This window comes from Carassius carassius, chromosome 5, assembly GCF_963082965.1.
Source record: "Carassius carassius chromosome 5, fCarCar2.1, whole genome shotgun sequence".
NCBI classification, from domain to species: domain Eukaryota; kingdom Metazoa; phylum Chordata; class Actinopteri; order Cypriniformes; family Cyprinidae; genus Carassius; species Carassius carassius.
Genome location: NC_081759.1, coordinates 222,501 through 235,000, shown reverse-complemented (window position 1 = coordinate 235,000; position 12,500 = coordinate 222,501). Strand labels below are relative to the sequence as shown.

Genomic DNA, 12,500 nt, shown 5'->3' with positions numbered 1-12,500 from the left:
TCATAACTGCATAAGTGCATCATGCAGCGGTCTGACTCTACACTCAAGCGAAGCTGCGGTCACGTTCATGAGGTCGCTTGCACTGAACTCTGGGTAGTTGTGCTGCAGGATGGATCTATCAGTGTGTAACGATATCAAGCACTACAATCATCTGATTGGCCCATGGAGGCGTCTACTGTTGCCATGGGAACACAGGAGGAGTTAGGATTAGTCTACAGGGTTACAGCACTGAACACACACACACACACACACACACACACACACACTATTACACACTAGGGGTTGCACGACTAGTGATTTCTGCAAGTCGTTTTCTTATTTTTTTTTTTAAAACTCGAGTTACTCGACTACTCGTGGTTCATGTTACTATAAATGAAACTATATTAAATGGTTCTTATCAATAAACGTGTATTCAGAGCTTTATGCAACAATTAGCTACATATGTAAACTTTATAATTCTGACATTACATATTTACATTTTTGTTACAGCCAGTATTTGTATCTGTAACAATCACGACATTTTTCGTATCTGCATACAAATACAACGTCTTTTTTTCATAGTTATCACTGAACAAGTATGCCGTGTTAAACTAAAATTATTAATTTCTAAAATAATATTTATCATGCAAGCAGAAAGATGTCATGACAAACGTTTAGCAATCATTTGAACTCGACTGAATCAATTCAATGCGCACATTTTCATTACATTAACTCTTTAAGCAAGTTTTAATGTTAAGTGAACTTCACTAAACAAATGTGCGTGTGCCGCGCAAACCAGCAAAAGATAAAGATGCAAACATGTAGGCCAAATAGAGAATGTATCCATATCTAAGCTGATTATTAGCCTGCTCTCGAGAGAACTGCTTTGGTTTTTGAGAGACTGACGTGCATCGCAGCTGTTTGATTGGTGAGCGCGCTGTGCTTATTCATTCATTCATATATCGTAGCCTAATGTGTAAATCATTGCCTTTTAAATATATATATATACACAATAGATTCTTACCAAGCTCTGATTTCTGACAGATGCACGGAGAGACAACAGCAATGCTGTGTTTGATTGCGTTCTTTTCATTCATAAAGTTTACATTCATTCACTTCATTCTCTATTGCGTGACTTTAGAGGTCTGTGTATAATATTGCGCTGATCCCCGGCTCAACTGTCATCTAGCAAACACCGGACTGTGTCAGCTTCAGCCGAGTACTCAGGAAGAATTATTCCTTTACCGTCGTTCATTTTTGAAGCCATTATCCGTGCCCTTCCGAATAAAGTATTCTGCTTCGAGCACACCCCTAATAATTACATTACATATTTTAATTTTACATGCATCATAGATAAGGTCATGGAAAGTAACAGCTACACGCAATACTGTAATCCTAAAATCCACATCGTACTTACAAACTCTATTGTTACTGCATGCTCGAGTAGTCGATTGTTTCCGACAGCGCCGACTAGTGGTTGAAGTAATCAATCACTCGACTAGTCTATGCAAGCCCTGTTACACACACACACACACACACACACACTATTACACACACACACGCAGGCCCTGCACACTAATTAGGGATGTTATCAAGCAGACAGAAAACTCTGGATGTAAAAACAGCGAAGGGTGAGAGCAGAAGAAAAGAAAGACATTTACCCTCTCTTCTAGATCAACACATTCTAACCTCAGTCTATCTCTCTCCTCTTGGACGAGGTACGCCTTCGGAAGCAAGGCAGAGGAGGAGAGGTTACACACACACACAGATCACACACACACACCGCAGTCAGAGAGGAGAGAACGTGCTTTTCCTGCACACAGCTGATCCCTGCATCACTTACTGACCAGACATCTGCTGATAATAACTACAGGATGTGAAGTGACCCTCAGTAGTGAGGTTCTGCTGTGGAGATGCGGATCAGGTCGTGTATTACAGAATATTTCTTAATTTAAGATATGATACCATAAATTAGGATTTTTCACAAATCCGTACTACAGAAGCAAGTTTTAACTTGATCAGGGATTCTGATCATGTCTCACACAGACACGGAAAAACATATCTATAGAGAGCGAAAGGTCTAGTTTAAAATAAACCAGTTCAAATGAAAACCAAATATTGTTAGATGAGGTATGAAACATGCTTACACTACTCTCTTAAACCCAGAGAGCACTAGTGGATCCATACATCACTAAAACATTAGAGCGTTTCCCCGACACATTCATCATCATTTCTTCTGGCAAGCTTTATGAGTGTGCTTGAACACTTATGAGGCACCTAAAGCACATTATAATGATTTTAATGGTTTCTTAATAAACGAAATGCTTCACTACTTGTCGACCGGAAACATCTTTAGCGTCTGGCAGCCCTAGTCTTACACAATCAGATCTTAGACGATGATGACGGGCCACATCTTATGGGTTGTTTTCTCTCCACGATAAGAATTAGTCTTGGCTGGATAATAATGATAAAGTCTAGCTGGATGTGTGTGTAACTCGCCCCAGACTCGTGTCCGCACCTGCATGTCCAGCTCGTGACACCTCTGAGCGATCTCCTCTTTAGTGGCCAGAGCGTCGTTCAGATCCTCCACCGTCTTCTTCAGCTAGCGAGAGGAACACACACAGACACACACACACACGTCACACAAACCCAGCGCTGCAGTCATCACATCATCAGACTCCTGAGGAGCACAAGCTACCTGTCGGTCCAGATCGACGAACGAGTCGCTTCCTGAGGACACGGGCGTCTCTTTACTCATCAGCTGTGGGAACAACACACACACACACACACACACACACATCACACACAGTGCTGGACAAACCATCAGAACACCAGTGTGTCCAGCAGAGACAGTACTGACCTCCTGGATGGCCGTCATGACCACGTGCTGCACAGACTCCTCCATCATCATGATGGTCTGGATATATTCTGGAGACAAGATCACACAATCACAAACCCCATAGAGTCTAACGACTGACCGTCGAGACCCTGCTGACCGCTCGTGTGCTGCACGATCAACAGCTCAGCTCAACTAAATATCGTCACAGTCATTGCTATTTATTATTATGATATACAGTGAACTGGTTTTCATCAGCTTTTATTTGGGTCTGAATATGTTTTTACATTTACAGTGTATACAAATAACAAAAGTTGGGGGGAAATGCCTACTTGTCAACATACTAACCCACCAGTAGGTGGCGGTAAGTCACTTAATGAGTGAGTCACTGATTCAACTGATTCGTTCAAAACACCGAATCATTCAGAAACAGTGTTTGGAGAATGTGCCATACTTCGGCTGTGATCCTTGTTTGGAACTATATTTGTCAGTGAAACAGAACAAAACAGCAAACACTTGTGTCTAAAGTGTAACTTATCCACTTGACTACTTTAATGACCTAAAATCAATGTGACGTGTGCAATCATGAGAATATTCAGCAAAATAGCTCCCTTGTCACGGCATGTTACTGAACTATATCATGTTATAAATAAACCACACATTCTGAACTTATACCTCCGTGTGTTTATGTGTTGGGGGGAGGGGCACATTTTTTTTCATTCTTTCTAATGATTGGTCCGTCACACTGGATACATTTTTAGCGGTAAGGTGACCAAAAATATTTAAGACCCATTGAATCTTAATTTATGAAATTTTAAGAATTTTTATGACCTGTGGACACCCTGTGCATCTTTAGCCTCCTAAACACACACACACACACACACACACATACACATACACACACACACACACACATACACACACACACACACACAAACACACACACACACACAGACACACACACATACAGAGACACACACACACACATACACACACACACACACACACATACACACAGAGACACACACACACACACACAGACACACACACACACACACACACACATACAGAGACACACACACACACACACACACACACACATACACACACACACACACACACACATACAGAGACACACACACACACATACAGAGACACACACACACACATACAGAGACACACACACACATATACAGAGACACACACATACAGAGACACACACACACACACATACAGAGACACACACACACACACATACAGAGACACACACACACACAGAGACACACACACACACACACATAGAGACACACACACACACACATACAGAGACACACACACACACACACACATACAGAGACACACACACACACACATACAGAGACACACACACACACACATACAGAGACACACACACACAGAGACACACACACACATACAGAGACACACACACACACACATACACACACACACATACAGAGACACACACACAGAGACACACACACACACACACACACACATACAGAGACACACACACACATACAGACACACACACACACACACATACAGAGACACACACACACACCCTGCTTCTGTTCACAGTTGACCGCGCAGCCCAGGATGAGCTGCAGCATTCGGCCCAGTTCTGCTGCGTCTGAGTGCTCTGCGATGAGACTGACGTCTGGAAGAGTGAAGTCATTGATCTGCTGACCGAGCACCTGCAGAACCAGTGCACACAGAGGTCAGGGGTCATCTGACGCTTACATGGGTCATGTCAGGATCACACAGACAGATGAGTCTCACCTCATGGTTGTAATCCAGAATACCTTTCAATATTTTCTTTAAATTACTGATCTGGAAAAAAATGTAGACAAAACTTTGAAAGATCCTGTAAGACGAGTGAACCGAACACAAGAGTGACAGAGCGGATAAACACCTTTAACCTCCAGTTGTCTCCAACATCAGGTTTGATACGACTGATCCAAGCGTCAGTGAAATACATGCCATCTCTGAGAGAGAGAGAGAGAGAGAGAGAGAGAGAGAGAGAGAGATTTATTGCTTAATCGATGATAATATGAGAATATAAAATATTAGCTTTTGGGATATTCAGGGTTTGTGTTCTAAAACATTTGGATTAAAAAGCCCAAACACAATTTTTTTTTAAAAAGCATTACACATGTTGACATCCTAGTTCTGACACAAACATGGTGTAGATCAGATGTGTATTTTTCAGGACTGACTATGTTTTGCTGATATTATTTACTCTAATACTCTGCTGTGGTGTTGACAATTGTGAGAAGTTCACTGGTCTGTAAAATGTAGATGTCATAGCAACCCTATTTACACAAAATATATATCACTATTAGTGCTGGGAAAATAAATGAATGCATCGATTTTCTGAATGCCTGGCGATTCTTTCTCGAGTAGATTCAGAGCTTATAGTTGTGAACAGCAGATGGCGCTGCATGCTTCAGAAACAGCTGAACTCTGCTCATTTCCAGATCCTGCTGTTAAAAACTAAGCTCAGAATCCATTCAAGAGGAATCACGATCCATTCTGAAGATCGCAGATTCAATCCACGAATCGATTCTGCATCGATTTTTCATCCCAGCACTAATCGCTATCTTTAAATAAATCATTCATATAAGGTTTTGGTCATATGGCCCACTCATAATCGTGATTCTGAGTTCATGTTGGTCATAATCGAGCAGCCCTAGGGCTTCACATACATTTTCTGCAGGACTTGTGCCATGGCCACTCCACTGGTCATCTCGTCCACTGCTGAACATGGAGCGTCCACAGCGAACGTCTGGATCTGAACACAAACACAAACACTGTGAGACGCTGAGCTGTGTGCTTGTGTTCTACACCACAGCTGTTACCACACACACACACACACTCACACAGTCTCACACTCACTCACTCTCACACTCACTCACTCTCACATTTGCACTTGCACTCATACACTCACTCGCAAACTCTTGCACACTCACTCACTCTCACACGCGCACACATACTTGCATTCACTCGCAAACCCTTTCACACTCACTCACTTTCGCACACTCACACTTGCACTCACTCGCACTCTCTCACACTTGCACACTCACTCGTACACTCGCACTCACTGGCAAACCCTTGCTCACTCACACTCTCTCACACTTGCACTCACACTCTCTCACACTCTCGCGCACACACACACTCTGGCACTAACTCTCTCTCACACACACTCTCGCACTCTCACACTTTCGCACTCAAACACACTCGCACTCACTCTCGCACTCTCACTCTCGCAAACCCTTGCTCACTCACACTCTCTCACACTCACTCGCTCGCACTCACGCATTCTCGCACACACACACTCTGGCAGTCACTCTCTCTCACACACACACTCTTGCACTCTCACACTTTCACACTCAAACACACTCGCACTCTCACTCTCGCACTCACGCACAAGTACACTCTCCCACACACACACATACACTCTGGCACTCACTCTTGCACTCTCAAGCACACTCTCTCACTCAATCTCACACACACTCTCACACTTGCACTCTCACACTCTAGCACTCACGCACACACTCGCACTCTCTCATACTCAGGCACACACACACACTCTCACACTCTGGCACTCACTCTCTCTCTCACACACACTCGCACTCACTCTCGCACACTCGCACTCTCCTACTCACACACACTCTCGCACACTCTCTCGCACTCTCAAGCACACTCTCGCACTCAATCTCACTCGCACTCTCACACTAGCACTCACACACACTCTCGCACTCTCATACTCAGGCACACACACTCACACTCTGGCACTCACTCTCTCTCTCTCACACACACTCGCACTCACTCTTGCACACTCGCACTCTCCTACTCACACACGCTCTCGCGCACTCTCGTACTCACACACACACACACACACAGACTCTCGCACTTTCACACTCTGGCACTCACTTTCTCAAACACACAGACTCTCGCACTCTCATACTCTGGCACTCACTCTCTCTCACACACACACACACACTCTCGCACTCTCACACTCTGGCACTCACTCTCTCTCACACACACACACACACACTCTCGTACTCACACACACTCTCGCGCACTCTCGTACTCACACACAAGTACACTCTCACACTCACACACCTTCAGGCTCCATTCACTTCTGTTTATACAATCACACTGTAATCTGCTTTAACAGCTCTCAGTTCCTGAAGATTCAGCTTTCTCTCTACAGAAAGAGTTCATGCTTTCAGGAGCTCTGGACAGAACTCAAAACACAATCCGACTCTAGCTGGAGCTCAGCTTCAACACAAACACTATTGTGCTGTGCAGATTTGATCACAGGATCAGGACAGGAAGTCCTGCCCACAGGAAACAGAGCTGTGGGTGAATCACACAGACGAACACGTGGCTGAGGTGTAAACAGGGACGCTGGGAGGAATGTGAGACGTCAGCGTGAGGTTCTTCACATCTGGAGCAGCAACACAACCCTTCAATCCACTTCTGCTTTCTGTCTGCATTGCACTGACATTATCTGGTGAAACTCAACGGGACCCAGGTAAAAAAAAAATCCATTTATATAATAAAGTGAGTGCTCTAATATTTTACTTAAACTACTAAAAATGATTCTTTAGTACTTGTTAAGATAAACTTAAGATCATCTAAATACATGTTTTAAAACAGAGATAGTCATTTAAACACACATCTGTGACCCTGGAGCACAAAACCTGTCATATCATCTGAAAGTTGAATAAATGATCTCTCCAGTGATGTGTGGTTTGTTCGGAGGACAATATTTGTCTGAGATACAACTATTTGAAAATCTGGAATCTGAGGGAGCAAAAAAATCTAAATATTGAGAAAATCATCTTTAAAGTTGTTCAGATGAAGTTCTTAGCAATGCATATTACTAATCAAACATTAAGTTTAGATATATTTACAGTAGGAAATTTACTAAATATCTTCATGAACATGATCTTTACTTAATATCCTTATGATTTTTGGCATAAAAGAGAAAGTATAATTGTTACCCAATTGTGTTGTCTATTTCTACAAATATATCTGTGATTCTGTGCTGCAGGTTAGTTCATATTCTTGGTGTCTCAAAATAGCACAGTTGAGTACAATTAGACTTTCTTAAGTTAAAAGTACAAAATATTAAGAACAACATGAAGGAAGTGAGTGCTGACATTATGACTTTGCCTTCATCACATCAGACAGTTATTACATTCGTAAGAAAGCTTATGAAAACACAGGTTTATTTCTGTAACATAAGGTTGTATTCTGCTTCCCTTTAGTCCAGACAAGCAGCGTTTAACCCCAGAGACACTAAACACTGACCGGGACATCGGTCACAGTCTCCTCATCTCTGACACACAACAATCAGACTGATCTGAAACATGCACTCAACTTAGACACTTATTATTATTAAAAACAACAAACAGAAGCACAAATAAAGTCAAATTATCGTGTTATAACTGGTCAGACACGCCTCAGAGGATGCTGGGATTGATCTGCTCAGGCATCCACACTCACATCTGCAGGGGTCAGATATAAACCTTCTGATTAAGATTAATACTGATCAGGACACACACCAGAGCTAACGAAGAACTAGTACACTGACACTTAACACAACAGTCACTCGTTATGACCCTCACACACACATAACACACACACTCTCTCTCTCTCTCACACACACACACACACACACAAACACAAACACACACTCTCCCTCTCTCTCTCTCTCTCACACACACAAACACACACTCTCCCTCTCTCTCTCTCTCACACACACACACACACACACAAACACACACTCTCCCTCTCTCTCTCTCTCTCACACACACACACACACACAAACACACACTCTCCCTCTCTCTCTCTCTCTCTCTCTCTCTCTCACACACACACACACACTCTCCCTCTCTCTCTCTCTCTCTCACACACACACAAACACACACTCTCCCTCTCTCTCTCTCTCTCTCACACACACACACACACACAAACACACACTCTCCCTCTCTCTCTCTCTCTCTCACACACACACACACAAACACACACTCTCTCTCTCTCTCTCTCTCTCTCTCACACACACACACACAAACACACACTCTCCCTCTCTCTCTCTCTCTCTCTCACACACACACACACACACACAAACACACACTCTCCCTCTCTCTCTCTCTCACACACACACACACACACACAAACACACACTCTCCCTCTCTCTCTCTCTCTCTCTCTCTCTCTCACACACACACACACACTCTCCCTCTCTCTCTCTCTCTCTCACACACACACAAACACACACTCTCCCTCTCTCTCTCTCTCTCTCACACACACACACACACACAAACACACACTCTCCCTCTCTCTCTCTCTCTCTCACACACACACACACAAACACACACTCTCCCTCTCTCTCTCTCTCTCTCTCACACACACACACACACACACACACAAACACACACTCTCCCTCTCTCTCTCTCACACACACACACACAAACACACACTCTCCCTCTCTCTCTCTCACACACACACACACACACACACACACACACAAACACACACTCTCCCTCTCTCTCTCTCTCTCTCTCACACACACACACACACACACACACACACACACTGTATTGTCTGAAGGAATGTAGATCCAGATGTTGATGAGTAAAGCAGTTCTTCAGATCACTTCTAGTCTTACAGGTCTGTTATCTCGCCCAGAACACAACCACAGTGTAAAGAACTAGTTTGTCCAGCTAGTTAGTCAGATAATTCAGAGTTAGATTAGTCTCAGCTCGCTCTGTTTGTGAGGGGTTTAAGCGAATCACAGTGATGACATCATCAGCTACTGAAGGATCACCGCTTTGTTGTATTATATTAACAAATCAATTCGAAGAACACGTTAATGGGCTGTTAGTGAGAAAGTAAACAGCAGATAAACCCGTTCTAGACCCGAAATCTCACCCATGTCAGGAGACTGTCACACAGCTCTTCTCGGTCCAGAGTCTCCGGAGCGCTCATGATCGTCTCCGCCGCTGATAAACCTGATAAACGAGAGAATAGACGAGTGAAACGGAGCTTCCGCCGCTCACGGTGCGATCAGAGTCCGATGGCGAGTGAAATCCTGTCGAATCTGAGCGACGAGACGCTGATTTTGACGAATAAAGCGTCGATGACAGACACACATCAACCGCTCCGAGGATCTTTTCCTCAGGGGTCCTTCAGCTGCCACCCTGCAGGATAGGGCCACCTAATGCCTGACGGAAAATATCATAGCAGAAATCCGCTTTGCTGAAAGATGATCTTAAAAAGGAGAAAATAGTTACTATTTATTACAATTAGTATGTTAAAAAAATCGCGCAAATAAGACTTGATGAAGTGAGATGAAGTGAGACAGGCAGCTATACGCACGGCTTTCAACAAGGCACCGGTAGAAGAGAGCGACACTGTGTGCGTATTTTCTTCAAGGGACAGTGTCTTTATAAGATATAATGAATACGCATAAGAAAATGTGGATAGGGCGACAGACAGGATCCTTCTCTCGTTTTTAATCCGAGTGTAACGTAAGCCTATTGTTCGTTCCGCATTCCGGAGCAGGAGGAGGCGGTGATGGAGCAGTAACCCATGATTTAACCGCCGACGAAGAAGAAGAATGCGGAAGTAACCGAGTCCACAATTTATACAAACAAACACTAAACTCTGAATACTCTTTATCTTCTCGAAAGTGTGTTCGAGTCCTGCAACTGCACCGTTTCTCTCATGTAAGTGTTTGAGCGGAAGCCGTTTAGCTGTTTCCTGTGAATCTCTGTGTGTGTGTTTATTTTCATATCATATATTTATTCTCATATATAATCCGACTTATACTGTCGAACTTCAGACGTGTAAATATCAGGTTATTACTTTCAGACTTAGACAGACCCGATGTGTAATGTTATTATCATCATCTCATCAAACATTTAAATGTGAGGTTATTCTGTCAGTGACTGTCAGACTGTTATAGATCATCAGACGTGTAAAATTCAGAAGTAATATTGTGAAATATTATTGTAATGTAAAGCAGCTGTTTTCTGTGTGAATCTCTATTAAAGTGTAATGTATTTCTGTGATGCTCCGCTGTATTTTCAGCATCATTCCTCCAGTCTTCAGTGTCACATGATCTTCAGAAATCATTCTGATATGATGATTTAATGCTCAAGAAACATTTCTGATTATTATCAGTGTTGAACACAGTTGTGCTGCTCAATACAGGTGCTGGTCATATAATTGGAATTTCATCAAAAAGTTGATTTATTTCACTAATTCCATTCAAAAAGTGAAACTTGTATATAATATTCATTCATTACACACAGACTGATACATTTCAAATGTTTATTTCTTTTCATTTTGATGATTATAACTGAAAACTAAGGAATATCCCAAATTCAGTATCTTAATAAACTTTTTGATGATATTATAATTATATGAACTGCACCTGTATTTCTGTGGAAACTGTGACACATTTTATTTTTCAGATGCACAGCTGAAGGTAGATGTGTCCACAGCCTTTGATCAGTGTGTGTGTGTGTGTGTGCAGGTGTGTGTGTGTGTGTGTGTGTATATGTGTGTGTGAGGATATGTGCAGGTGTGATGGAGGCCAGTGTGTGTTTGGCTCCAGAGGAGGATTCTCTGATTGAAGGAGTCAGTGACCCTGTGCTTCTGGTGCTGGTGCTCAGCGTTAGCTTTCTGCTCGGTCTGGCCACGCTGCTCTGCAGGTGAGTCCCCCCCTGACCTCTGACCTCTGACCCCACACACAGAACTGATCTGCAGTGTCCTGCGTGCGCTGGTGTGATGATAGTGGAGTGTGAGTGTAATAACGCTGTGGTGTGTGTCAGGAACGAGCAGCAGAGGATTCATCCGGACAATCAGGAGCAGGTGCGTGTGGTCCGAGAGCAGCTCCACCCAGAGCAGGTCTGTCTTATCCAGGAGTCTCCAGTGCTCCTCTCTCTTCTCTTCACCTGCTCCGTGTGTATACAGTGTATATATGTGTGTGTGTGTGTGTGAGAGCAGCTGGTGGCGGCGGAGCCCAGGCATCAGTTCTACTCGGACATGTCGTGTCCCGTGTGTCTGCAGCAGGCCATTCTGCCCGTAGAGACTAACTGCGGTCATCTGTTCTGCGGTGAGCTGAGCTCTGGTCAGTGGTTCATCATGAGTGTGTCTGATCTGATCACGTCTGCTCTGTGTCTGACCGCAGGGCCCTGTATCATGGCGTACTGGCGTTACGGGACGTGGCTCGGAGCCATCAGCTGCCCCATCTGCAGACAGACGGTAAACACACACAACACATCCGTCCTGTCCTGTCCTGCTGGCTGTGCTGGATATCTTCTGTATTTGGTCTTGTTGTGTCCAGTGAGATGAGCACTGGAGGTCAGTGAGTCTGTGTGTGTCTGTGTGTGTCTGTGTGTCAGGTGACCCTGCTGTTCCCGCTCTTCCGTGACACGGGGGGGGCTCAGACGCAGGACGGACAGGTGGACCCCACGCTGATCCTCAGAGACATCCACGACTACAACCTGCGCTTCTCCGGACAGCCTCGCTCCGTGAGCCGTTCCTTCAGAAACACTGACACGTCTGTCTGTTGACCGTCAGCATCTGCTCACCCTCCAGTCACAGTGTCCTTCTCTAGAGGACCATGTGTTCAAGAACCTTG

The 12,500-nt window shown here is 44.0% G+C and overlaps 2 protein-coding genes across 6 annotated transcripts in view; one reads left to right on the top strand and one right to left on the bottom strand.

Annotated features, from left to right (window-relative positions):
- Positions 1–10,085, bottom strand: part of hook3 (hook microtubule-tethering protein 3) — a 47,411-nt gene extending 37,326 nt beyond the window's left edge. For 3 of the 5 annotated variants that reach the window (XM_059549310.1, XM_059549313.1, XM_059549312.1), the window contains exons 1-8: positions 9,782–10,085; positions 5,542–5,627; positions 4,749–4,821; positions 4,616–4,666; positions 4,398–4,530; positions 2,840–2,907; positions 2,678–2,740; positions 2,498–2,581 (exon numbers count right to left, since the gene is read on the bottom strand). In XM_059549310.1, coding sequence (XP_059405293.1) covers positions 2,498–2,581; positions 2,678–2,740; positions 2,840–2,907; positions 4,398–4,530; positions 4,616–4,666; positions 4,749–4,821; positions 5,542–5,627; positions 9,782–9,838 — 615 coding nt within the window. In that variant the 5' untranslated portion in view covers positions 9,839–10,085. Of the gene's footprint in view, positions 1–1,640; positions 1,704–2,497; positions 2,582–2,677; positions 2,741–2,839; positions 2,908–4,397; positions 4,531–4,615; positions 4,667–4,748; positions 4,822–5,541; positions 5,628–9,781 lie in introns of all 5 variants that reach the window. The other 2 variants (XM_059549309.1, XM_059549311.1) reach the window with 1 other exon arrangement.
- A 321-nt stretch (positions 10,086–10,406) lies between these two features.
- Positions 10,407–12,500, top strand: part of rnf170 (ring finger protein 170) — a 4,023-nt gene continuing 1,929 nt past the window's right edge. Inside the window, exons 1-6 of the mRNA XM_059549315.1 lie at positions 10,407–10,578; positions 11,329–11,568; positions 11,689–11,764; positions 11,864–11,972; positions 12,048–12,121; positions 12,262–12,390. Of these exons, the coding sequence (XP_059405298.1) occupies positions 11,444–11,568; positions 11,689–11,764; positions 11,864–11,972; positions 12,048–12,121; positions 12,262–12,390 (513 nt within the window). The 5' untranslated portion in view covers positions 10,407–10,578; positions 11,329–11,443. The remainder of the gene's footprint in view (positions 10,579–11,328; positions 11,569–11,688; positions 11,765–11,863; positions 11,973–12,047; positions 12,122–12,261; positions 12,391–12,500) is intronic.